The 27247-nt window shown below is 43.1% G+C and overlaps 1 protein-coding gene across 1 annotated transcript in view; it reads right to left on the bottom strand.

Moving 5' to 3' along the window:
• The window catches only part of LOC148044037 (1-phosphatidylinositol 4,5-bisphosphate phosphodiesterase zeta-1-like), a 64422-nt gene extending 45286 nt beyond the window's left edge, over nucleotides 1–19136 (bottom strand). Inside the window, exons 1-3 of the mRNA XM_087722461.1 lie at nucleotides 19043–19136; nucleotides 13608–13731; nucleotides 11660–11891 (exon numbers count right to left, since the gene is read on the bottom strand). Coding sequence (XP_087578587.1) covers nucleotides 11660–11891; nucleotides 13608–13731; nucleotides 19043–19053 — 367 coding nt within the window. The 5' untranslated portion in view covers nucleotides 19054–19136. The remainder of the gene's footprint in view (nucleotides 1–11659; nucleotides 11892–13607; nucleotides 13732–19042) is intronic.
• Between the last annotated feature and the right edge of the window lie 8111 nt (nucleotides 19137–27247).

Below are 27247 nucleotides of genomic sequence, written 5' to 3'. Positions count from 1 at the left end.
TGGATAGCTTACAGATAAAACAATTAAAAGAAAGCATATCAGGAGGGGGGAAAAAGAAGAAGAAGACAAATGACCAGAACACAGAATCAAAAACACAAAAATCACTTCAAAGGGACTCAACCACCCTCCTTGCCCTAAGCCTGAAAGAACAAACAGGACTTTAGCAATTTGCTGAAAGTAAAAAAAAAATGCAAATACAAATCTCTGGGAAATATTATCCCCCAGGATGGGGTGAACATTTGGATTAGTTTATTTCTAAACCCAGAAAAGTGTTTATTGTAATAGCCATTTTAGGAGAATGAACCTAGTTAGATCATTTTGCATTAAGGTTACTTTCCATGAGATGGGCAGATATATAAACCTGATTACTAAAGATAAAGGTAAAGGTTCTCCTTGCACATATGTGCTAGTCATTCCCGACTCTAGGGGGCGGTGCTCATCTCTGTTTCAAAGCTGAAGAGCCAGTGCTGTCCGAAGATGTCTCTGTGGTCATGTGGCCGGCATGATTAAACACTGAAGGCGCACAGAACGCTGTTACCTTCTCACCAAAGGTGGTTCCTATTTTTCTATTTACATGCTTTCGAACTGTTAGGTTGGCAGAAGCTGGGACAAGTAACGGGAGCTCACTCCGTTATGTGGCACTAGGGATTCAAACCATCGAACTGCCAACCTTTCTGATCCACAAGCTCAGCGTCTTAGCCACTGAGCCACCACATTCCTTAAACATGTTTACTACTTAACAAATAAATAAAATTTAAGTCATGCTGTAGGTCAGTTAGTACAATGGTATGTGAGAATGACTTTGGGAAACAGGAGGAAGATCCACAGACTAGACAATGATGAGATAAAAGCCAGCTGAGCCTACAGAATAAATAGAAGGAGTGATAAATATTTCAGAAATGGCTTTTCCTAGTCTTTTGGACTGTAAAGGTAAGTTAGAGATACTTTCAGACTTTCAAGATCTATCCTCAATACAGGGAGTTCTTGACTTACAACCATTAGTGATGATTTGAAGTTACAACTGGGTTTTTAAAAAGTGTCCGATGACCATTTTTTCATACTTTTGACCATTGCAACATTCACATGATCATATGGAATCAGGAGTCTAGTAGCACCTTTTCAGACCAGCAATAAAAACAATGGATTTTCAACACATCCCAATTTTAATTGATAAAGTACAGGTCTCTGACATATAACCTGCATCTTTAAAACTGCCCTGCTTGTCTTCATCCAATTTAAATCCTACATAAGTTTCAACCAGGAGTGGATTGCTATGGGTTCGCCCAGCTTCCGGAGAATCCATAGCTAACATTATGGTCGATTCGGAGAATCTCCAAATCCCACCCCAGGCTGGCCCCACCCACCCTGCCCACCCCTGCCCTCCCACCCCTCCCCTCTCCTCCCAGGAGTCATGGATGGTTTGGGATGTGAGGTAAGTGGAGGGCCCAGATGGAGGCTCGGGGAGGGTAGGAAATGGGCCTCACAGAAGGCCTCCAGAGCCCAGGGGAGGCAGTTTTCTCCCAGAGTCTCGAGGAAAGCCCCCAGAGCCTTGGGAAGGTGAAAATGCCCCCTCCCCCATAGTGCAGGAGACCAACATGGCCACGGCCATCATGGCCACGCCCACCCAGTAACCATACAGAGAACCCGTTGCTGAAATTTTTGAAGCTCACCCCTGGTTTCAACTACCACATCACAGCAGCTCTCCCCGCTGCCCCAAAGCTTACGTCTCTTAGTAAAAATGGTTACTCTGAAAAGGTGCTACCAGATATCTTTTGATCTTAGCTCAGGTTAGGGAACTCTGGAAACATCAACACAGAGGTGGGTTCCTACTGGTTCGGACCGGTTCAGCCAAGTAGGTAGTAACTCGGCTGGCCATGCCCCTGAACCACTTTAATCTGTGGCACCATAGGCGCCACCATCTTGTTTTTTGCATCTGCACATGCAGAGATTGTTTTTTACTACTGTGCATGCGCGCATAGTGTGTCCCTAAGCGAACCGTCAGAAACAGAAGTCGGGACCCACCCCTGCATCAACACAATTGTCAATTAAGACTTCAGAAACTAGATTCAAAGCTGTGATTTGAATTAAGTGCGGAAGAAAATGTAATTGTTTGGGTTTAAACAAGATCATAAATCACAGTGATTAGATGCCTATAGCAATAAGGCAAATCTCAGCAACCTGCCAGCTTCAAAAATAGATATTTTCCCCTCCAGGTCTTTTTTCCCCTAATAGTTTAATATCTGTTAAAAATCCGCAAACCAGCTGCATTCCATAGCCGCCAGTCTATTCCTGCACTGATAAAGAAACCTCCCTTCCCTTAAAGCTAATGGAGTCAATTCCTCCCATTGATTTCTACGGAAGAAAGTCCTTTAAAAGAAAAAGTTGAAGTGAGGCAACGTTTCTCTACCTTCCCTTCAAACCTGATAGCAGGAGTAATGAGCTTGCTCTGTGAGTGATCTTTAAACCCCTTAACTTGATTTTCCGCTCTTGATAATATATCCTTTAAAAAGACAGTTAGGTGAAGTATTTTGGTAAATAATAATAGCAACAGTTATTTTCAATTATGGCTACCAAATCTGATAAATTCAGATAATCAGTTAGGTCACAACGAAGAGGTAGGTTTTTTTTTTTTTGGCCCTCTTTGCTATCTCTTAGTGGTTATCTTTTTTTTGGTGGGGGATAACCAAAGCTATGGTTTTCCCAGTTGCAATGTATGGCTGTGAAAGTTGGACCATAAGGAAGGCTGAGCACCAAAGAATGGAGGCCTTTGAACTATGGTGCTGGAGAAGACTCCTGTGAATCCCTCGGACTGCAAGGTGATCAAACCGGTCAGTCCTAGAGGAAATCAACCCTGACTGCTCTTCAGAAGGCCAGATCCTGAAGGTGAAACTCAAATACTTTGGCCACCTAATGAGAAGGAAGGACTCAATGGAGAGATGCTGGAAAAGATTGAGGGCAAAAGAAGAAAGGGACAGCAGAGAATGAGATGGCTGGATGGAATCACTGAAGCAGTCGGCTAGAGCTTAAATAGACTCCAGAGGATTGTAGAGGACAGGAAGGCCTGGAGGACCGTTTTTCACAATGTGTCACACACAACTTTGCAACTAACAATGACAACAAATTGTTTGAAGTACAGATCTGATTGCCAACATCCAAGGGAAATAATAAAATATCTTACCTCTATTTAACCACTTCCATTTCCTTTTCCTTCTTCTATACTTCCTACATTTAGTTCTAAGCACCATAAATTATTCCGAACTTCTCTTCGTTGTTGTCCTAATCCTGGTATTATTGTTAGTTTTATCAGTATGAAGGTAAGAAAGAATCATGTAGATATTTCTTGACTTATGACTTAGCAACTGTTTGAAGTTACAACCTATCTGAAAAAGGGGGCTTATGACCCGGATCCAACTTTCTGACCACTGCATCTCCCACCTCATGAACACACTGGGTGCTCCACAACAAGGCAACACTTAGAGGCACTTGCAGTGTCCCACAGTTATGTCAGGGCCTTTGATGACGTTATTGTTGAAAACTAGCACTTCTTATGACAAAACCATGCCATAGCAAACAGCAAACAATAGCACATTTAACAACTGTGGAGTTTGCACTTATGCACTTAATGACCACTGCAATGGCCACTGCAAAAATGTCACATGTTTAATTACTATTACAACTTATGACCGTAATGGGCAGGCTCAGTGACAGTCATAACTTGAGGAGTATCTGTATTGCTAAGGGTAGCAAATCCTATAGTAGTAAACGTTATGGTGTACCAAGCTTTACTTTAACTGGTTCCAAGATATGTTAAACTAATTCCCACAAAGAGGGACAGCAAATAAGTAAGAGGTGGGAATTATGGGCGTGGGGATAACCAGAATGGGCTGCTGGGTGATTGCAGAGGTTCGGGAGAACCTCTAGCTAAGATGCAGTTTGAAGAACTCCCAAATCCCATTCCTGGATGGCTCCGCACCCCTCCCACAAGTCACCACGCCCAGTGGTGGGATTCAGCCAGTTCGCACCTATTCGGGAGAACCGGTTGGTAACTTTCTAAGCAGTTCAGAGAACCGGTTGTTGGAAGAAATCTCATTTTGTTCTTTTCCACTTTACAGGGCTAATCCTGTAAGGAAGCAAGGAAGGAAACATTCTGGTGTTTTTCTAGCCTAATCTTTATTGCCCTGCTTACAGAAACTGCCTGTCCAGTTAACCCTTATTACTATTGTAACAACTAAGGCGAAGTGCCCATCGACCTGAGTGACATTGACTTGGCCACGCCCACATGATCACATGACCACTGAGCCCCACCTACCCAGCTGGTCATTAGGGCAGAGAACTGGTTGGTAAATTATTTGAATCCCACCACTGCACCATGCGGCCCATTTCAGATGCAGGTAAGTGCAGGGTGCGCATGGAGGCTTCGGAAGGGTGAAAAACGGGCCTACCAGAAGTTTGGGAAGGCCGGAAAGCGGCCCATTTCCAGCCTCCAGAGCCTGGGGAGACCGTTTTCTCCCTCCTGGAGGTTCAAGGAAAGCCTATGGAGTCCAGGGAGGGCAAAAATGCCCCCCCCCATGGTGCAGGAGGCCAAGTAGGCCACACCCTCCCAGCAACAGGGCAGAGAACCTCTTGCTAAAAAATTTGAACCCCACCCCTGAGTATAACCCCAAATATTTGAAATGTATTCAATTGGGTAAAGCTGCATAATATTATTACTTTAGGAGTGCTTGCAACTCCTAGCAGCAGTTGTAAGCACTTTCAGAGCTGATAAAACTCCAAAACCTGAGTTTGCTAAAGCAAACAGTAAATTATGCCCAACACTGTTCTGGGGGGTGGGGGGGGTGGGGGAGTGTTGAAATTAATCTCATTTAGGATTTTTGCACATCTGGAGTCAGCATTTTAGGCCTTCTACAAGGATTTCTCTTTTGTGTGTTGCTGTTATCTAGGTCAGGGATTTTCAAAGTTTTTCAGGCAATTGAACTCGTTACTTTTCAAACAACAACAAAAAAAATTCCCGCAGCCCTTTTTTTGCAAGTTGCAAAGCTCTCACAATAGGAAATCAGCGGTAAAAGAAACAGGTGCCAATTGATGCCCATCTGTAGTGAGAAGGCTGATTGGGAACCGCCACCCAAGAAGGAAGCCTGTTTCTGCCTAAAACCATCCATTCGTCCTTGTTCTGGGGAAAGGGAGGGAGGCGGGGGTTTTCCTTATTTATTTTATTTAGTGTATGGCATCTACAGAGGTCATGCAATCACTGATATACAAATATAAGTTTAAATAAAACATCATCAAATAAATCAGAGGTGGTATTCAGCCAGTTCTGACCGGTTCTGACGAACAGGTAGCGGAAATTTTGAGTAGTTTGGAGAACTGGCAAATATCACCTCTGGCTGGCCCCGCCCTCAATCTATTCGCTGCCTCCTGAGTCCCAGCTGATTGGCTGGGTCTTCTTTTGTTGCCTTGCACAGGAGAACGGAGCTGGAAAGCAGGTTAGCGGGGTAGGGAGGGAATGGGGATTTTGCAGTATCCTTCCCCTGGAGTGGGGAGGGATGGGGATTTTGCAGTATCCTTCCCCTGGAGGAGGGAGGGATAGGGATTTTGCAGTATCCTTCCCCTGGAGTGGGGAGGGATGGGGATTTTGCAGTATCCTTCCCCTGGAGTGGGGAGGGATGGGGATTTTGCAGTATCCTTCCCCTGGAATGGGGAAAGGAATGGGGATTTTGCAGTATCCTTTACCTGCCATGCTCACCAAGCCACACCCATGCCCACCAAGCCACGCCCACAGAACTGGTAATAAAAAAAATGAATCCCACCACTGAAATATGCATATACAAGGGTGCAATGGCTCTGTGATTAAAGACAATGAGCTTGTCAGCTGTAAAGTTTGAGACCTGAGCTCTGCGCACCCAAAACCCCACAGTCTTTGCATAATTCCCATCCAATATTCTATGAGGTTGGAAAGAATAAATAGTGAAACCAGCAGGTTGGAGGCCATAGCCTTTCTAGTAAGCTACTTTACTTTTTTCCCCAAATGGACAGCATGCATTTTTTCTTTCATTGTTTATCATTAGCAGAAAAAGCTCAATAAAGCTAGAGTTAAGCAGAGCCGCTTTCAAGTCTTAAAGGTCATAGAGATTTCAGGCGGAGTGCTAAACACATCCTCTCACTAAAATCAATGAAGGTAAGAAATCCAATTGCCGTCTAAGCTCCCAATTATGAATTGAATTGGAAACAGCTCTATAAACCATGCCCCAGGTTTGTTTTTTTATATTTACCTAAGCTCTCTAACTCTACTGTATTTTCACATGGGTATTTGTATTAAACAATCCTATTGATGAAAAACTCAACATTTTCCCTTGCAACCGTTGATTTTTCTGACCTACTTTCATGCCCATTGAAAAACATGTGGCCAAGTAACAATTTTCAGGAACACACTCAGGGTGTAATTGTGATATACCTGATAATCAACTGTATCACATTTTATTCAGCAGGTATAAATCATGACATATAGTGGAGCTGCCTGCTGCCTGTACATTTAAAAGAAAACATAATATAGCTGCTAAATCAGGAATATGAGAATGGCCAGGGATGCTACTTCTAACAGGGGAATCTAGCAAAACTTCATTTGAAATGTAAAATGAATGGATAAAACAATGCACTGCCTTTTGTACATCTGTTGCAATATGTGAAAAGCTGGTATTGTATAGAACTCCAAGAAATCTACAGAATGTGGGATGTTTTAAGGCAAATTATGAAATATGAAATATTTTGATATGCTATATCCGTGATGGCGAACCTATGACAGGTGTGTCACAGGTGGCACATGGAGCCATTTGTGAGGGCATGCGATGCATTGACTTCGGCCTACGGCCCTACGGACAAACTGGAAGTCACTTCCAGTTTTTCCATAGGTCCGTTTTTTGCCCTATGGAGCCTTCAGTGAAGCCTCCTGAAGGCTCCGGAGGTCAAAAATCGGCCCTATGGACAAACCGGAAGTCATAATTCCCGAATGTCCGGGTTCCCTGTAGGTCCATTTTTCGCCCTCCGGGGGCTTCAGGGAAACTCCTGAGGCCTCCGGAGGGCGTCCAGGGGACGCTGTTTTTGCCCTCCCCAGGCTCCTAGAAAGCCTCTGGAGCCTGGGGAGGGTGAAAAAACCGTGGCAAAAGCGGGGGGGGGTTGCTGGTCGCACACGCATGCGTGCATGGGGGGCACACATAGCATTATGGGTGTGGCATGCCTGCGCATGTCTCCTCTGCGCTTCCCCCCTTTTGGCACGGGAGCCAAAAAAGGTTAGCCATCACTGTGCTATATACTAGGTATTATATATAATGCTGAGACATTATGTAGAATGACAAGAACTATTTAGGCAAAGTATGAAAAGAGAGTCATGAAAAGGATTAGGGTTAGCCCCAAGGCTAAACTTAAACCTAAGCCTCAGCATAGCTGAAGCCATTATTGAAAGATGTATATCAGGGGTGTCAAATTCAAGGCTCAGGGGCCGGATCTGGCCCACAGGGTGTTTAGCAGATGTGAAATGCTGCCAGTTCATGCCAGTTTGCCTGAACTAGTAGTAAAAAATACTAAAAAAAGGTGTTTTTTTTTTTTTAAAAAAAAAAAGTTCCGCCGATCACATGTCGCACAGCTGATCTCTGGAATATTTTTTAACTTTTGGGGCATTTTTTAAAATACAGGTTTTCCGGAACAGGAGGAGCGGTCCCTGAAGCCTGCTAGGCCAAAAACGGGGGGTGGGGGTGCTGAGAAAGGAAGGAAGGAAGGAAGGAAGGGGTAAAGAAAGAGAAAGAAAGAAAGAAAAAGAGAGAAAGAAAAAAAATGAAAGAGAAAGAAAGGAAAAAAGAAAGAAAAAGAAAGAAAGAGAAAAAATGAAAGAGAAAGAAAGAAAGAAAGAAAGAAAGAAAGAAAGAAAGAAAGAAAGAAAGAAAGAAAAAAGAAAGAAAAAGAAAAAAAGAAAAAGAAAAAGAAAAAGAAAGAAATGGAGGGACGGAAAAAGGAGAGGAAGGAAAGACTATAAACCTGGCACTAGGCACAGTTTCAGAGGGCTGGAAGGAACCTGGAGGTCATCTAGTGCAACCCTACTCCAGCAGGAAATTGATAAAGTGAGTTTGTGTCTTTTGATCCCCCAGTTACATGACTACATAGCCCCGTCCACCCAGTCACATGATGCCACCAAGCCACGCCCACCAAGCCACACCCACAGAACCGGCAGTAAAAAAATTAATATTTCACCACTGGCGCTTAGATCTGACCTGCCTCTGCCAGCGAAAACAGATCTCCATTTTCACTGGCAGAGGGTTGCAGGAGGCCATAGCAGCCGAAAACAGAGCTCGGGAGCCCTGACATGAGTGCAAAATAAAGGACAGGAAACAAAACAATAGAAGAAGACTAGTACTGACCTACTTGTTGCAACAAGGAAGGCTAGAATGGCATTTTAGCAAAAATATTTTATACTTTACTGGCAAAATATAAAAAAATATTTTTGCATAGATTGTCTTGGACGTGTTTGAAATATTAAGCATTTCATACTTCGATAGCACCAGCACGATCACTTAGATTTATATACTGCTTATATACAGTGCTTTACAGCCCTCTCTAAGCGGTTTACAGAGTTATCCTATGGCCCCCAACAATTTAGGTCCTCATTTTACCCACCTCGGAAGGATGGAAGGCTGAGTCAACCTTGAGCCTGGTGAGATTTGAACTGCCAAATTACAGGCAGCCGGCATCAGCAGAAGTAGCCTGTAGTACTGCACTCTAACTACTGTGCCACTGTGGCTCATGTCCCGTTTGGGGCATTCTATAGATTTACTAGGCATTCTATAAAATGCCTAATTTCACAGATTGATAGTAACCTATCTATGATTTATTTTATGATGTGTGACTCACTAAATCTAAGCTAATGAAGTTATTATGGTATATGCAATGGACTAGTCTGGATGTGATAGTCTAGTATTGTAACAGATCTTTATATCAAGAACAATTATGCTCATCAGGGCACTAATGATCAACTATTGACTACTTTTTAAAAAATTAACCCATGGTAAAGGATGGGAACGTTACACTTAGTGCAACAAGCTAATTGGACAGGCAGAAGTTTATGGCAACAGAAATATAAAGCTTCCACCCGATATACCATATTTTTCAGAGTATAAGACGCACCGGAGTATAAGACGCACCAAGGTTTTGAAGAGGCATTTTTTAAAAAAGTTTTTCCACTCAGAAAACCTCCCCAAAATGCCCTGTTTTTTGTGAAAACAGGCCCATTTTTTTCTCAAAGAAGGACATGAATAGCCCTTAGGAGTCTTGTAGGTGTGGGGGTGTGGGAGGGGGTCCACAAACGAGCAAAAAATGACCAATTTTTCATCAAAACAAGGACATTAGGAAGCTTATAGAGTGCTCCTGCGGGCTAGGGGGCAAAATTTAGCAAAAAACGGGCTTTCTTGCTCATTTCTGCCCTCCCCAGCCCCCAGGAACTCTCTGAAAGCCTGATACAAGCTATGCACGGCCATTTTGGTGAAGGGGCAGGGTTTTAGGAGGCAAAAAATGCTGCATTTAGTGTATAAGACACACCCAGATTTTCAGCCTCTTTTTTGAGGGGAAAAGGTGTGTCTTATACTCCAAAAAATACAGTAATTTGATCTTTCTTTGATTGAACCATGCTTTGAACAAACTGTCTCCTTGATTTCAGAATCACGGACAATTGTGGTTTTGTTGAAACTGCCTTAGGAAAGGGGAATGTGTCCTGTTGTGAGGGCCTGAACTGTGCAGAGATCAGGGTTGTGTGAGTTGACCGTCTCTCCTACAACTTTGCCCTTCCTGCCTGCTACACCCCTTTGTTGTCCTGAATTCCCTCCCTGTACAAAGACTACTTACAGGATGACTCCCCTCAAGGTTGTTTGAATACGACTACAGCTCTACTGAAGGTGGATTCAAATCCAGTAAAGAGATTGGAACATGAAGGGATTGTTGGAAAAAATGCCCATCTGGATTCAGTTCCAAGTGGGGAGAAAGACACTGGAAACATGAAGGCTATTTGGAAAGATGGTTTAATGGTGGACAGGATAGTAGTGTTGTTTATTGTCATGTAAATGAGCAAGAGAAATGTGCTCATATACAAAGTGTAAAAAACCCCAAAGAAAAATACAGGAACAAGAATTAGCAGTAAAAGAAGAGTTACCTGTAGGCCAGTTCATATTTTTATTTCATTATTAGCACTTGTATACATTGTTGATGTAAACATACAAGTTCCCCAAGAGGGAACAAGAATCCGTTAATTCATGTAATTACATAAATACAATTCCATAAGATTGCATACAGTTTTGTAAAAACCATAAAGAAAAGAGCACTGGGAATATTTTCTGTGCTAATGTATTTCTAAAAATAATCATCGTATAGTATGACAATTCAAGCTTTTTTAAACACTATAAGAAAAACAAAATAAATCATACAGGTAGTTTTCAACTTAGAACAGTTCGTTTAGTAGTCTTTAGAAGTTAGGACACTGACTTATGATCATTTTTCACACTTACGACCCTTGCAACATCCCCGTGGTCACATGATCAAAATTCAAATGCTTGGCAACTGGTTCCTTATTTATGACAGTTGCTGATTTTTGTAGGGTCACGTGATCAACCTTTGTGAAGCAAAGTCAATGGGGAAGCCAGATTTACTTAAGAGCTGTGTTAATAACATAACAACTGCAGTGATTCATTTAACAACTGTGGCGAGAAAGGTTGTAAAAGGAGGCAAAATTAACTGTTTCATTCAGCAACATAAATTTTGAGCTCAGTTGTGGTCGTAAATCAAGGACTAGGCGTATTATTAAAATAGAACATTTTAAAAAATTCAAGGGTTATATAACTTTAACTTATTTTTGTTTCTTCCAATATTTTACCAATTGCCTCTGTTGTAATCTGAACTGTAAAATTTTCGGTCTAGGCTGCTGCAGAAAAGCATATTTCAAATGATTTATCTCATAAATTACTATGACTTGAACTGATATTCCTGTGGTCACATTTAATATCTGAATGAAACATTTACTAAGATAGAGCATGCATGCAGTACAGTACAATGTATATAAACCAGTGTTTTGCTTTAAAGTAGACAAAATGACACAAAAGGAAATGAAAAACATAATGCGTTCCAAAAAAATATATAAAATTACTTGCAATGCTTTTCCTCGCTGTATACACAGAAGAATCATTTTTCAACAGAGAATTATAAAGCATATTTAGAAGCTGAACTCACTGTTCATCTTCTCAGGACATGATTAATTAGCATAGAAGCAGTTTAATAAATTAATGCATCATATTATATATTGTATAATAAATGAACACAATTTAAATTCATGGGAGCATGCATAAAATACAATACATATTGCTTTAAAGGTTGTACATATTTTAAATGGTTACACATCGTTTAAAGGGTGGCAGCTACACAAAAATAACAATTTTGATCTTAAATACACATATAGTACAGAAGACACAACTGTGACAGCAGACCACGGCCAATGACTTCTTCCAACCAGAAAGGATCTTTTTGTTAAAGAAGTGTGACAATGGTTTGCATTATTTCTATTTTCAACCTTCATCCTTTCCTTAGAAAAAGGAAGTTCCACTAATTAAACCGTAACTCTAGAACTTGGGGGTACCTTCATGAATGGGTTCGTATCGGTTAATGAGCGAAACAGCCCTTCCCTCATTCGCATTCAGCTCAAATTGTTCCTTCCTGAGAAATTCGGCTAGATTTGTCGGTGACAGAACTTTTTTGGTGCCTGAGTAGCTGTTGAAAAGTTCGACCAGTTCTGGTCTGTGAAGCAGCATTCGGTATATTGCTCTGAAATCTTCCATGGTAATAAGTCCAGACTTCTGTTTGTCATTTTTCTACCAAAAGAAAAGAAAGATTAGGCAAAACCAGGTTCCAAGATAGTAATTGTGAGAGGGACCCTCACTTAAACCTGAGTCAGCAGTGTGTGGTGGCAGCCAAAAAAGCTAATACAATCCTTGATTGTATAACCAGAGGCACAGAATCCAAATCAAGTGAAGAATTAGTACCACTTTGTGAAGCCTTAGTAAGAGGCCACACCTGGAATGTGGCATCATGTTTTGGTCACCACATTACAAAAAAGATGTTGAGACTTTGGGAAAAGGGTACAGAAGAGCAACTAAGACGATTAAAGGCCTGGAGACTAAAACATATGAAGAACAGTTGCGGGATTTGGGAATGGCTAGTCTAAAGAAAAGAAGGAGACATGATAGCAGTATGCCAGTATTTGAAAGGCTGCCACAAAGAATAGAATAGAATAACAGAGTTGGAAGGGACCCTGGAGGTCTTCTAGCCCAACCCTGTCTAGGCAGGGAACCCTATACCTGTGATGGTGAACTTATGGCATGTGTGCCATAGGTGGCATGCGGAGCAATTTGTCAGGGCATGCTAGGTGTTGTCCTGTCAGCTGGCCAGAGCACATGCACATGCCGGCCAGCTGACTTCGACCAGGGAGCCAAAATGGCGCAGTGGTTAAATGCAGCACTGCAGGCTACTTCAGCTGACTTCAGTTCTGCAGTTCGGCTGTTCAAATCTCACCGGCTCAGGGTTGACTCAGCCTTCCATCCTTCCGAGGTGAGTAAAATGAGGACCCGGATTGTTGTTGGGGGCAATATGCTGACTCTGTAAACCGCTTAGAGAGGGCTGAAAGCCCTATGAAGCGGTATATGTCTAACTGCTATTGCGATTGCTATTGACTTCGGCCTTCCTTTGAGGCCATTTTTCACCCACCAGAGGCTTCCTTATACCCTCCGGAGCATGAAAAACTGGCCCTATGGGCAAATCAGAAGTTCAGGGACCTACTTTTAGCCCTCCAGAGCCTCCAGGAGGCTTCCCTGAAGGCTCCGGAGGGCAAAAAACGACCCTACAACCCATTCCTGAACTTCCGATTTGTCCGTAGGGCCAGTTTTTCATGCACCCCACCCCCGCCCCCCTACCCATGCATGTGCAACCCCCTGCATGCATCTCCCCTGCATGCAAGTGTGATTCCCCACACACACACATCCACACATGCATGCGTCTCACGCATGTGCCCAGCCCCCCTCGCATGCGCGGAAGAGATCCAAAAACAAGCTGGCCGGCGGGAGGCACATGTACATATGAGGTGGAGCTGAGCTAGGGCAACGGCTCACGTGCCTGCAGAGAGGGCTCTGCATGCTACCTGTGGCACATGTGCCATAGGTTCGCCATCACAGGTCTAGTAGTTAAGGCACCAGGCTGGAAACTAGGAGAGTGTGAGTTCTATTCCTACCTTAGTCGTGAAAGCCAGTTGGGTGACTTTGGGCCAATCATTCTCTCTCAGCCCAACTCATCTCGTAGGGTTGTTGTTTTGGGGAAAATAGGAGCAGAAAGGAGTATTAGGTATGTTCCCTGTTTTGAGTTATTTATAAAAATAACAAAGGTGGGATTAAAAAAAGACCTAAAAACATGCGTTTCCATATTAAAAGAAAACTTTACTCTAGAAATTTGTCCGTTCAACACCTGAGAAAATGGCTTTGATCATATTTTTACAACACCTATTTTTTAAAAAAAATATATATAATTCTTTTCCTCACCTTAAAAACTTTTTTCACGTGAACATAATCGTATGAGACTTCAAACTTATTGAGCAGCTTTAAGGTCTTATCTATGTTGATCTTGCCCTCTCTAAATTCATCGAAAATCATGTCCATGAACCATGTGCAGAAAAGTGAGTTAAGGGAACTCTCAACCACATTGACAATCTTAATCCAGAAAATATCAACAACCTTGACAATCATCATTCAGAAAACATATAAGAGACAATCCCGTGACTTCTAATATTAAGGTTTCCATATTAAGATCTCTATGACCAAATGCATAGATTTGAATGTAAATTACTTACATTCAGCTATTTCAGAGGTGTCAAACTGGATTTCTTTGAGGGCCGGACCAGCCTGGGGAGGGGGGGGAGACAAGATGGACGCCTCCTGCAGCACCCTGCCAGTCAAAACGGGGGCAGGGAGCCCTCACGCAGCCCCGCTGCATCCTGTTTTGGCTGCCAGAGGCACTGTGGGCTGGTCCTTTGCTATTTCTAGGCTGGCCCCACTGATTTAAGAACCCCATGGGCCTTGAGTTTGACAGACCCCTGATCTATTTCATTTAGCCAAGATCAAGTGAGGTCCTAATACCACTTTATAAAGCTTCAGTAAGACCACACCTAGAATACTGCACCCACTTTTGGACACCACGCTATAAAAAAGATATTGAGAGTTTTGAAAAAGTGCAGAGAAGAGCTTATTAGGGGACGATTGGTGGGCTAATCATCCCCCTAATAAGATTAATAAGATATGAGCCGAGGTGGCACAGTGGTTAGAGTGCAGCACTGCAGGCTACTTCAGCTGACTGCAGTTCTGCAGTTCGGCTGTTCAAATCTCACCGGCTCAGGGTTGACTCAGCCTTCCATCCTTCCGAGGTAGGTAAAATGAGGACCCGGATTGTTGTTGGGGGCAATATGCTGACTCTGTAAACCGCTTAGAGAGGGCTGAAAGCCCTATGAAGCGATTTATAAGTCTAACTGCTATTAGGGCACTGGAGGCTAAAACATATGAAGAACAGTTACAGGAACTGGGCATGGCTCGTCTAGAGAAGAGAAGGACCAGGGGGGACATGATAGCAGTGTTCCAATATTTGAGGGGCTGCCATAGAGAGGAGGGGGTCAAACTATTTTGCAAAGCACTGAAGGGCAGACCAGGAATAATGGATGGAACCTGACCAAGGAGAGATTCAACTTAGAAATAAGGAAAAATTTTCTGATAGTGAGAGCAATCAACCCATGGAATAGAAGTTGCCTTCAGAGGTTGTAGTAGCTTCATCTCTAGAAGCTTTCAAGAAGAGACTGGACTGCCATCTGTCAGAAATAGTGCTTGGTCGGGGGGCTGGACTAGATGACCTACAAGGTACCTTACAACTCTGTTAATCTGTTAATTAGACTCAACTTGAGAAGTCTGAAATAACTTTGTAAGGCAATATTCTAAGTGAAATATCATTAAAATAGAAGAGGGTTCCCCTCCCTATGGAAAAGCAACTTTCCCATCCTCTTTGTGGGTGGCAAAATAATATTTCCCCTTTATTAAGTGTAATAAGAGCCAGTTTGCTCAAATGGTTAAACTCTTACCTAGAAACCAGGAAACTGTGAGTTCTAGTCCTAGGCATGAAAATCAACTGGGTGACTTTGAGTCAATCACTCTCTCTCTCAGCCCAACCTACCTCACAAGGTTGTTGTGGAGGAAATAGGAGGAAGGAGGAATATTAGGTATGTTCTCCACCTTGAGTTGAGCCTTGAGCCTTTATAAAGTAATAAAGGCAGGATAAAAATCTAATAAATGAATAGTAAGTAGTATGTTAAATTTATATGTTGCTAATGACTCCCAGTTTAGGCATACCCACCAGAGGGGATATTCAGCAGGTTCTGACCAGTTCTGGAGAACCGGTAGCAGAAATTTTGAGTAGTTCAGAGAACTGGTAAATACCACCTCTGACTGGCCACGCCCTCATCCGTGGCACGACAAAACCACGCTCAACTACAGCGCGCCCGATTAAACTGCGTCGCTGACATCATCAACAGGGCGACAACAGCGAGCGCGGAGAAAGAAGGGCGCTTTAAATAGCGTTTTGAAAGCAAGCCGATTCAAGTTAAGGTAAGGGTTAGGTTTAGGGTTAGCTTTAGGGTTAGCTTTAGGGTTAGGTTAAGGGTTAGGGTTAGGTTTAGGGTTAGGTTAAGGGTTAGGGTTAGGTTTAGGGTTAGGTTAAGGGTTAGGATTAGGTTTAGGGTTAGGTTAAGGGTTAGGTTTAGGGTTAGGTTAAGGGTTAGGTTTAGGGTTAGGTTTAGGGGGGTTAGGTTTAGGGTTAGGTTTAGGGGGGTTAGGTTTAGGTTTAGGGGTTAATTTTAGGTTTAGCGTTTACAGCGTGCTTCTGTCTCCGCGCTGTTGTCGCCCTGTGATGACGTCAGCTACGCGGTTTCATCGAGTGCGCTTTAGTTGAACACGGTTTTGTGGTGGAACCGCCCTCATCTATTCTCTGCCTCCGGAGTCCCAGCTGATCGGGAGGAAATGGGGATTTTGCAGTATTCTTTCCCTGCCACGCCCACCACGCCACGCCCACAGAACCGGGAGTAAAAAAAATTGAATCCCACCACTGATCCGCACCAAATGTATACATACGGATATCTATAAACTGCCATTAAATTCAGATGAAGCTTTGCTTGTTGCAAAGGAATTGGGTAACGGAAGAGTTCACACAATAAACAAAAACAAGAATCTTCAACAAAAGGATTACATGTATATTTGTACAGAGAAAATGCTGTTTCCCTATAGTGCAGGACTTTGCTTTGCCCTTCTTAATATACTACCCATTAAAAAAAAAATCCTCCACCAGCAAACTTATGATTAGTCATTCATTTATTCCTTTTGTGTCGTGCTGGGATGTAAGTTTGTAAGTTATGAAAAGCATTAAAACGCCCACAGTAAATATTAAAAGTCAGAGTAAAAACAATTAAAAGCACATAAAAATTGTAAATGGTCAGAAATAAGATAAATAAAAGATAAGAAGATAACCAAAACTAACTAGTTGGAGCACTTTGGGAGATGCTCTCAGCATCCTCCAAAATGCCATTAGGGAAAGGGCCGTTCTGATCTCTATTAAAAGATTATTCCAGAGGGCCAGTGCTGGCCTGGATTCCTTTTACTTCCTAATTAGGTCAACTGGAATATTATGTTTATCTGGACGAGGATTTCAAAGTCCATGCAATATTAAACTGCTCCCCTAGAAAAGCAGGGAAGATTAAGAACTACCAATAGACAGAGATGTGTGGATCCAGGAGATAAGGTAAAGGTAAAGGTTCCCCTCATACATATGTGCTAGTCGTTCCTGACTCTAGGGGGCAGTGCTCATCTTCGTTTCAAAGCCGAAGAGCCAGCGCTGTCCAAAGACATCTCCGTGGTCATGTGGCCGGCATGTCATATGGTCATGCGGCTGGTCATGTGCGCCTTTGACTAACCACCGAAGGCGCACAGAACACTGTTACTTTCCCACCAGTGGGAAGCATGCTGGCTGGGAAATTCTGGGAGCTGAAGTTTAGGTTTAGGTTTAGGTTTCGTTTTATTTATATGCCGCCCTATTCCCAGTGGGACTCAGGGCGGCGCACAAACCCAAGGAGGGAAAGGGAAACACAAAAATTACAAATACAAGCATTTAAAAATAACCAACAGCCACACAAAGCGAGAGGGGAAGGGAACTCATCAACCCCAGGCCTGCCAACACAGCCAGGTTTTAACGGCTTTACGGAAAGCCTGGAGGGAGGTGAGGGTCCAAATCTCTGTGGGGAATTCGTTCCAAAGGGTCGGAGCTGCCACAGAGAAGGCCCTCCCCCGGGTTCCAAATGCCAGATGGCATTGGCTGGTAAACGGAACCCGGAGGAGCCCAGCCCTGTGTGATCTAATGGGTCTTTGGGAGGTAATTGGCAGCAGGCGGTCTCTCAAGTACCCAGGTCCAATACCATGAAGGGCTTTATAAGTGATGACTAGCACCTTGAAGCGTATCCGGAGACCAATTGGTAACCAGTGCAGCTCGCGGAGGATAGGTGTAACGTGGGTGTACCGAGGTACACCCACGATCGCTCGCGCGGCTGCATTCTGGATGAGCTGAAGTCTCCGAATGCTCTTCAAGGGCTGCCCCATGTAGAGCGTGAAGTCCACCCATCTTAAAGTTGCTAAGGCTGAGAAACACCAGATCAGATAGATAACATGCTTACTTATTCCAGGCAGGTGTTGCTATATAAACTACAATATTTTATTCCCGTTCACTTTTCTTTCTAATCATTGCAAAAGGTTACTTATAGATTTCCCAGATCCACCCATCCGTGAGAGTTAGAAAGCAGGAGAAAACCTTACTTACTTTTAACACTACTGACATGATAAGAGGGCTTTCCAAGAATACTTAGAATAGAATAACAGACTGGGAACCATCAGGATGAGTAATTTTCTATGTATTTGCCTTTTAAAGCTAAGCTTATTGAAAGTCATCATTTTACTTCTTGGGAATTCCATGGTTCAGAATAGAATAGAATAGAATAGAATAGAATAGGGGAGGGCTAGGGGAGGGGGAAAGGAAGGGAAAGGAAGATGGAAGGGAAGGGAGGAGAGGGGAGGGGAGGAGAGGAGAGAATGGAATGGAATAGAATAGAATAGGGGAGGGGAAAGGAAGGGAAGGGAAGGGAAGAGAAGATGGAAGGGAGGGGAGGGGAGGAGAGGAGAGGAATGAAGTGGAGTGGAGTGGAGTGGAGTAGAGTAGAATTCTTTATTGGCCAAGTGTGACTGGACACACAAGGAATTTGTCTTTGGTGCAGATCCGCTCAGTGTACATGAAAAGAAAAGACACATTCATCAAGAATCATAAGGTACAACACTTAATGATAGTCATAGGGTACAAATAAGCAATCAGAAAACGATCAATATCAATATAAATTGTAAGAATACAAGCAACAAAGTTACAGTCCCGCAGTCCTAAGTGGGAGGTGATGGGTGGAGAAGGCTAATAGTAATAGTAATGCAGCCTTAGTGATTAGTTTGACAGTGGTGAAAGAATTATTTGTTTAGCAGAGTGATAGCGTTGGGAGGAAAAACTGTTTTTGTCTCTAGTTGTCTTTAATCATAGCAGAATAACAGAGTTGGAAGGGACCTTGTAGGTCATCTACTCCAACCCCCCTTTCTGCTCAAGCAGGGGATCTTATACCATTTCTGACAGTCCGGTCTCTTCTTGGCGCATCCTTGGACAACGTGATGCCCAGGGATAACCTGGGACCCCCACATACCCAGGAATTCCTCGCCAATCCGACCACGCGTCAACTACTTGGGGAATCTGGAGAGCTGCGATCCATACTCAACTGGAGGGCGCCGCGTTGGGGAAGCGACACCCCTCCCCGGGGGGCTGCCCCCTCCCCTCTTTCCCTCGCCTCCTTCCGAGCCAAGGATATTTATTCTCCATGGTGCCGGCGTGGCCTCCTCCGCATGGCCCGAGCGCCTGTTCCTTACTGCGATGGTCTCAGCAGCTCCCAGCGCGCCGCCCGGCTCGCCCGCTCGCGGCTCTTGCCCGCGGCTCTTCTTGCCTGCTGCCTGCCTGGACGCGGCCAGTCGAAAGCCGGGAGGGAGGCGACCCTCTATGGCGCCCGCGGGGCCTCGGCGACGTCACAACGGGCGGGCGAGGGGCTGCGTCCCTGGCTTTTTCTTTTCAACGGCAGGGTTACCCCCCTCCCCTTTCAGCTCCCGATGGGCTGCAGACGATGGGCTCTTTTTGCTTGCCTTCTCCTCGGCCGGGCTCCAGATTTCTGGCCAGAATAAATCTTTAAAGCAGGGGGTGTCCAAACTTGGGAACTTTAAGACTTGTGGACTTCAAGTTAAAGTTCCCAAGTTTGGACACCCCTGCATGCATGTGCACATCATCATCATGTAAGATTTGATAATTAAATCAGAAGATAGGAAGGTCTCCCTCCCTCTCTATTCCTCTCTCCCCTCCCGCTGTGTGTGTGCAGGGAGAGATAGGGGAGACATTGAAAAACATCTACTGATCCACCCTGGATCAACAGGCTAGGTCAGAACCTGTAACCTTCAGTGAAGAGGGTTGGTCATCCTGCTCTGGACTGCCCTAAGGAGTGAGACCCAACTTCCCATGGGACTTCCCATAAACCAAGATTGAAGGCCTGTTGTCTAGGATTCAAAAAGTGTCACCACCATCCATCCATAACAGCCACGGATGGTCTAATGGTCCATGAATCTGTCCCGTTGCTGCTGCTGTTTTAACCATCCTGACTGACCACTGCTGGTAGTGAATATGCTTTATGACATTGTTGTTCTTCTCTCACTTCTGCGTCTCCTTCAATGTGGCCCAAGAAAGCAAAGATAGCACCCCGAGGTGCCTCAGATGCGATCCAAAACATCTGGAGCACCGCTCGAAGAACATCATTGTTGGCAATGTCACCATCAGTCAATTGCAAATGGAAGCCATCAGTCAATTGCAGGATGGAAGCCTGATGGCAATGTCACCATCAGTCAATTGCAGGATGGAAGCCTGATGGCAATGTCACCATCAGTCAATTGCAGGATGGAAGCCTGATGGCAATGTCACCATCAGTCAATTGCAGGATGGAAACCATTGCAGGATGGCTTCCATTCCGCAATGATGTCTCCAACACCATTGGAGAAAAATATTGACTTCTGCCTATTTCAGGTCCTTGGAAGGAGTCAAGCTGATTAAAAATGCCAGATCCAGTCTGAACATCTGGCTGGTTGTGCACCGAACCATAATAATAATAATAATAATAATAATAATAATAATAATAATAATAATAATAATAATAATAATAATAATAATAATAATAGGAAACAAATGACATGAAAATATGAAGAAAATCTAGAAGAAAAGAAATATTGAAATGCAACATAAAACTAGTGAACCCTGAAGTATCTCACCTCGGCTGTTCCTTTTGGTGTGGCTTCCCTGGTTTTAATTCCCACCCCCCCAGCCCCCAAAAAATCTATTTTGCTGAAGGTTATAATTGCAATAGTAAAAACGAATACAAAGTAAAAGAAAAATAGAGTAAATGATGAAAAGAGAAAAACAGAGAAAATGTTTTTTTTAAAAAACAAAAAAAACCAACAACAACCTAGTAGTAGAATATTTAAATGACCCCCAATCTTCATGTCCCAAAGGTGGTTTTTCAAAAGGCAACTTAGGAAAAAACAAAATCCAGTTGCCTCTTTAAAAAGCACCTTTTGGGACAACCATGACTTGGATGTCTCATCTGGGTTGATTGAGGACTGGGACTCTCCATAGACACTCCCAATCTTCATCACAAGTAAGCAGTTTTTGTATTTTTTTTTCATCTGCCCCTCCAGTTTTGTTGTAGAGTTTTTCCCTGCTGTTTTCTGACATTTCCACACCTAAAACCATGGAAATCTGTAAGCACTATGTGTTATTATAAATTAATCAGTCTGGTGAACCTCAGCAGGGAAGACGGGTGTATAATGCCTGAAGGAAACTCTATGTTTGCAAAAATGTCCATTATCACCCACTGCGTATTGCTAAAACGTTAGAGACAGAATAGAGCAGGGATCTCCAACCTTGGCCACTTTAAGCCTGGTGGACTTCAACTCCTAGAATTCTGGGCGTTGAAGTCTCCGGGGCTTAAAGTTACCAAGGTTGGAGCCCCCCTCAAATAGAGAATACAGAATAATAGAATTGGAAGGAACCTTGGAGATCTTTTAGTCCAACTCCCCTCCTCGAGCAGAGACCCGATACCATTTCACACAAGCAGCTGTCCAATCTCTTCTTAAAAAGCCCCCAGTGATGAAGCACCCACAACTTCTGAAGGCAAGCTCTTTCATTGATTAATTGTTCTCGCTGTTAGGGAATTTCTCCTAGTTCTGGGTTGATTAGTTTCCATTCAGTATTTTTTTTGTCTTGCCTTCTGGTGCTTTGGGGAATATGCTGACCCCTCCTCTTCTTTATGGCAAATATTGGAACACCGCTTATCATGTCATCTCTAGTCCTTTTCATTAGATTAGACTTACCTAATTCCTGCCACCCTTTTTCATATGTTTTAGTCTCCAGGCTCTTATTCATCTGAGTTGCTCTTCTCTGCACTCTTTCCAATGTCTCAACATCTTTTTTTTAACAAGGTGACCACCAAAACTGGATGCAATATTCCAGATGTGATCTTATTAAGGTTTTATAAAACAGTATTCATATTTCACGTGATCGTGATCTAGGCCAGTGTTTCTCAACCTTGGCAACTTGAAGATGTCTGGACTTCAACTCCCAGAATTCCCCAGCCAGCGAATGCTGGCGAATGCTGGCTGGGGAATTCTGGGACTTGAAGTCCGGACATCTTCAAGTTGCCAAGGTTGAGAAACACTGATCTAGGCAATTTGTTACACATGCACGAGACAAACTGTAAGCAGAGGACTTCCAAATCAGTTGGAAGGGGATGAAATGCAGAACAATGTGTGTAGAAGCAGGCAAGGTGAATGTGCAACTTGCAACTCCTTGTGTGAAAAGAACCATAAAAGCTTGCTTGGACAGGTATTCAGTGTTTCACCCATGGAACAGCATTTTTTGTATGCTTGACCTAAACTTGGCAAATATGGAATAAAGGTTTCTTGTTGTTGTTAGTTGTGAAGTTGTGTCCAACCCATCAGGACAACGTTTCTCCAGGCTTTCCTGTCCTCTACCATCCTTTGGAGTCCATTTAAGCTCACGTTGACTGCTTCAGTGACTCCATCCAGCCACCTCCTTCTCTGTCATTCCCTTCTTCTTTTGCCCTCAAACTTTCCCAGCATTAGGCTCTTCTCCAGGGAGTCCTTCCTTCTCATTAGGTGACCAAAGCAATTGAGTTTCATCTTCAGGATCTGGCCTCCTAAAGAGCAGTCAGGTTTGATCTCCTCTAGGACTGACCGGTTTGATTGCGTTGCAGTCCAAGGGACTCGCAGGAGTCTTCTCCAGCACCATAGTTCAAAGGCCTCCATTCTTTGGTACTCAGCCTTCCTTATGGTCCAACTTTCACAGCCATACATTGCAACTGGGAAAACCATCACCTTGACTAGACACACTTTTGTTGGCAGGGTGATGTCTTTGGTTTTTAGTATGCTGTCTAGATTTGCCAAGGTTTGAATGAATGAATGAATGTTGCTTATTATTTTACTTCTATGTATTGTTTGTGTCTATTGTCTGTATACCCCCCCCCCTCATTTTATGTAAGCCGCCCTGAGTCCCCTCAGGGAAAAGGGCGGCCTATAAGTACTAATAAATACAAATACAAATACAAATAGGAGACTTTAAACACTGTCCTGATGGACTGAATCTCGTCATTCAGTGGCTGAGAAGGGAGAAGGATGCTGAGGTTTTCAGGAATTTTTCTCAAGAACACTATAAAGAGAAAGCTATTCCTTTATTTTCCTTGCTTTAAATCAAATTGCAATTTTCAGGAACTCTCCTTGAATTTCCACTGACAGTGAGAAATGTTTTTTCTTCTTTCAATATCAAGCAAGAAATGTTATTTTAACAAAACAGATAATTCATTTTCTCACCTTTATCACATAGAATTGTTTCCATTGTACTCTGACTGAGCCTAATTAAGAAAATAAGGAAAGGTATAAAGGCCTTGCTAGATGACAAAACAAATATCACATTCTCATAATTTGGAACAGAAACAAAGGGAGCAGTGTTATTGTATCTGTTTTCCCCAAATATTTTTGGCAATCTTTTTTCCAACATATAAAAAAAATTGTAATTTATATTGTATTGCATTGCATTTAGTGATTTATAGTAGGAGATATGCCACCCTGTTGTGGCCCAGCAGGAGCTGTTGCAGCTGCCACCAGACTCCGACAGCGAGGGGCCCTATGTGTCAGCTCTGGAGGATGTGGAGGACCCTGGACAGGGTTCCGACTCCGAGCAGGGCGCAGAGAGACTGGTTGGCCACCAGGAGACGCCTGAGCCTTGGACCAGTGGGGAGGAGACAAGGGAGAGTGATCCAGAAGCCAGCAGTGAGTTGTTCCTGGATGCCCAGCACCGAAGAGCTAATAGGCGTCAGGAACAGTTGCGCAAGTACAGGAGGTAATTGCACTCAGCTGGTGGTCATTGGGCTCCTCTCCAGACTATAAAAAGACTGCTTGTGCACACACCCCTCTTGCAGAAGTCAACGCAGGAACTAATGTGAGTTTGGAATTGTGAGCTTGGCAGGCTGGATTGCTGCCACGACTTATCTGTGTTGGATTGCTGCCATGGCTTATCTGTGCCAATTTGCTGCCAAGGACCTGTCTTTCTGTTAATTAAATGCCATAACTTATCTTTGGCTTGGAGTGTGTGTTGGTGTGGGACGAGGGGGGTCAGAACACCACCCTATCAAGAACTATAGAGAGAACATGAATGATACCCAAAAATTCCTCAAGTGGTTTTCTGATTATGTCTACAATATCATTGCTAGATGCCTCATAGGTATGATTAATTAAAAAGGTATTAGACTCTTTTAATACACAACGGAATGATAGTCTGTGGTCCCAAAATCACAAGCATCCCGGGAAGGTCTGGGGTGATTGTGCTAGCCCTAGCAATACAGATACCAAATTATAACTTTTTGACCTGATAGGGAAAATTATGAAACTAGTTAACTGTCCTTAACTAATTAAATTTGGATGTGATTCTAATCCAAAACATTGAACCATGATTCCAGAGTATTGTTTAAAGTTGAACTGTCTCTTTTCAGTGTCAAAACGTTCCCTATCCAGGTACAAAAGGCTGTCTGTCTGCCTGCCTGCCTATCTGTCCGTCTGTCTCTGTCTGTCTGTCTGCCTGCCTGCCTGCCTGCCTGCCTGCCTGCCTACCTACCTACCTACCTATCATCCATCCATCCATCCATCCATCCATCCACCCACCCACCCACCCACCCACCCACCCACCCATCCATCCATCCATCCATCCATCCATCCATCCATCCATCCATCTATCTATCTATCTATCTATCTATCTATCTATCTATCTATCTATCTATCTATCTATCGTCTATCTACTAATTTGTAGCCTGATATTTAAAAACATTCATTAGATATACTTTCTTTTCACTGTATTGAATTAAATTCACATCTTATGCAAAAATTTTGAAGGGGCACAAATCTTTGAAAAGGTTTGCAAATGACAGTAGCTTATCCAAGTTATAGTCGCTCCTTCCATAATTCTTGCTCTGCATTGTAGAAAACTCAGAAACTCTTGAATCCAGAAGCATCCACCAAGGAAGGTTGATAGTTCCATTCCCCTTGATGTCATGGAGTGACAAAACAATTGTTTTCTCTGGCATTTCTCCAGGTCACAGTGCACGACAGTCTCAACAGATCCTAGGAATTGATACCATTTTTGTGTGCAGAACATAACAGTTTTCTCATCTATATTCATTTGCACTCACTGCAAATGTTTTCGAAAAAGAAAAAAGTGGAACCAGAAAAGCAGACTGCGACTCCAGGGTCCTCCGATGCTAAAAACAAGGGTAATATATCCATTTTTTGATGTAGTTGTTTTTCTCCTACTAATATAAACACTTAGTATCTGTCCTTCAAGGCCCTTACGGATACGTACATGCAGAGCCAATATTTTAGAGTTCTGTTTTAGCCTCAGAATTTATCCAACAATATTTTTGGTAGGATTAAGGAACTTAACAAATTTTGTTTGTTTGTGAGATTGAGATTGCCATGAGCCATGGTGACGTAGTGGCTAGAATGCAGTATTGCAGGCTAATTCTGCCGACTGCCAACAGTTCGATATTCATTGGCTCAAGGTTGACTCAGCCTTCCATCATTCCGAGGAAGATAAAATCATCATCTTCTTCTTCTTTTAACGACCCCATAATCCCTTGCGGGGTGGAGTCTAGGCAATTGAATGGAGCTAGCAGAGTGTTTACTGGCCGGATGCCCTTCCTATTGCCAGTGTGGAGTTTTGTTCAGCGGATATATTCTTATTGCTGACTCCGTAAATTGCTTAGAGAGAGCTGTAAAGCATTGTGAAGGGATACATAAGTGTAAGTGCTATTGCGAGTTTTCACAGAAATAAAGATGCATGAATTTCTGCAAGAGATATTTCGTATTTATTTTTTTCCCCAAAATTTCAAATCCCACGGCTACCGTTGAAACAGGCCCTTCAAAAACTGAGCCAGCACCAAAAGAGGGCACAGCTCAACCACCTACAGATGCTACAGCAACATCAACACAACCGGCGGCCGTTCCAACTTCGGAGACAAAAAAACCTGAAAATCATGGTAAAACCAAAGAAATGACCAATTATAAAAATGTGACTACTCACCTTCTGCAACACTAGGTGCCAAATTATAATTTCAAAGACAGCTGGGCAACTTATGAAATGAGTAATACTATGCAGTGGACTAATTACACTGACATGTGAATCAATTCTTTAAAAATTCATTTGTCCAGATCAATTGCAAACTACAATTGACCAATAATAAATGTTGGGTAATTTGCAGACCAAACCTTTATATACTTGTATCCTTGCCCTGGAGTGGGGAGGGAATGTGGATTTTACAGTATCCATGCCCTGGACTGGGAGGGAAAGGAGGCTTTATAGTATCCTTGCCCTGGAGTGGGAGGGAAAGGAGATTTATAGTATCCTTGCCCTGGAGTGGGGAGGGAATGAGGATTTTACAGTATCCTTGCCCTCAAGTGGGGTGGAAATGGAGATTTTGCAGCATCCTTGCCCTGGAGGGGGGAAGGGAATGGAAATTTTACAGTATCCTTGCCCTGGAGTGGGAGGGAAAGGAGATTTATAGTATTCTTGCCCTGGAGTGGGGAGGGAATGGGGATTTTACAGCATCATTCCCCCAGGAGTGGGGTGGAAATGAAGATTTTAAAATATCCTTCCCCAGGAGTGGGGAAGGAATGGGGATTTTGCAGTACCCTTCTGTAGCCACCTCCATCAGGCCAGGCCACGCCATCAGGCCACGCCATGCCCATCAAGCCATGGCCACAGAACCGCTAATATTAAAAAAAAATGAATCCCACCACTGCTGTAAGCTCTATTGAATTCTTTAAAGAAAAAACTGTTTTAATTCTTGATTGGGACCCACTCAGGGTTTGGTATAAGATGGGTAGCTATGTAAATATTTTAAATAGATAAATAAATTCACAGTCTCCTGGTTCCTAGCCTGATGCTTAATCAGTGAACCAATTTGGCTTGTGTCAAATATATGTGTGTTTTTTCCTAAGTCCCAGGCCCGCCACCGTCTTCAGATGCTAAAACAATCACAAAGGAACCCGAAAAACAAGGTAAAATTAGAAGGATGGTAAATTGTCACGATGTGGACAATCTAGTTGGCCAGTGATTTTTTTTTATTACCAATCTTTTGTTAGTAAAAAAATATATTTTTGAAAAATGTACATGGGCTAACGTATTAGCAAAATACCATCCATAAAGGAATTTGTAACTACCGTATTTTTCAAATTATAAGACGCACCGGAGTGTAAAACACATCATGATTTTGAAGAGGTAAATTTTTTAAAAATATTTTGGGGGCACTCTGCAGAAGTGTGCAAACCCTCCTAAACCCTCATTTTTTGCAAAAATTAGGGAGCGGCATGCAGAGCTTTGGGGGGTTTTCAGAGTGTTCCTTGGGGCTGGGGAGGGG

The sequence above is a fragment of the Thamnophis sirtalis genome, unplaced genomic scaffold, assembly GCF_051295495.1.
Source record: "Thamnophis sirtalis isolate CommonGarterSnake01/CBP01778 unplaced genomic scaffold, rThaSir2_p1.2 scaffold_9, whole genome shotgun sequence".
Taxonomy (NCBI): Eukaryota; Metazoa; Chordata; class Lepidosauria; order Squamata; family Natricidae; genus Thamnophis; species Thamnophis sirtalis.
Note: the sequence above shows the minus strand (reverse complement) of the source record. Positions and strands in the feature narration are given on the sequence as shown.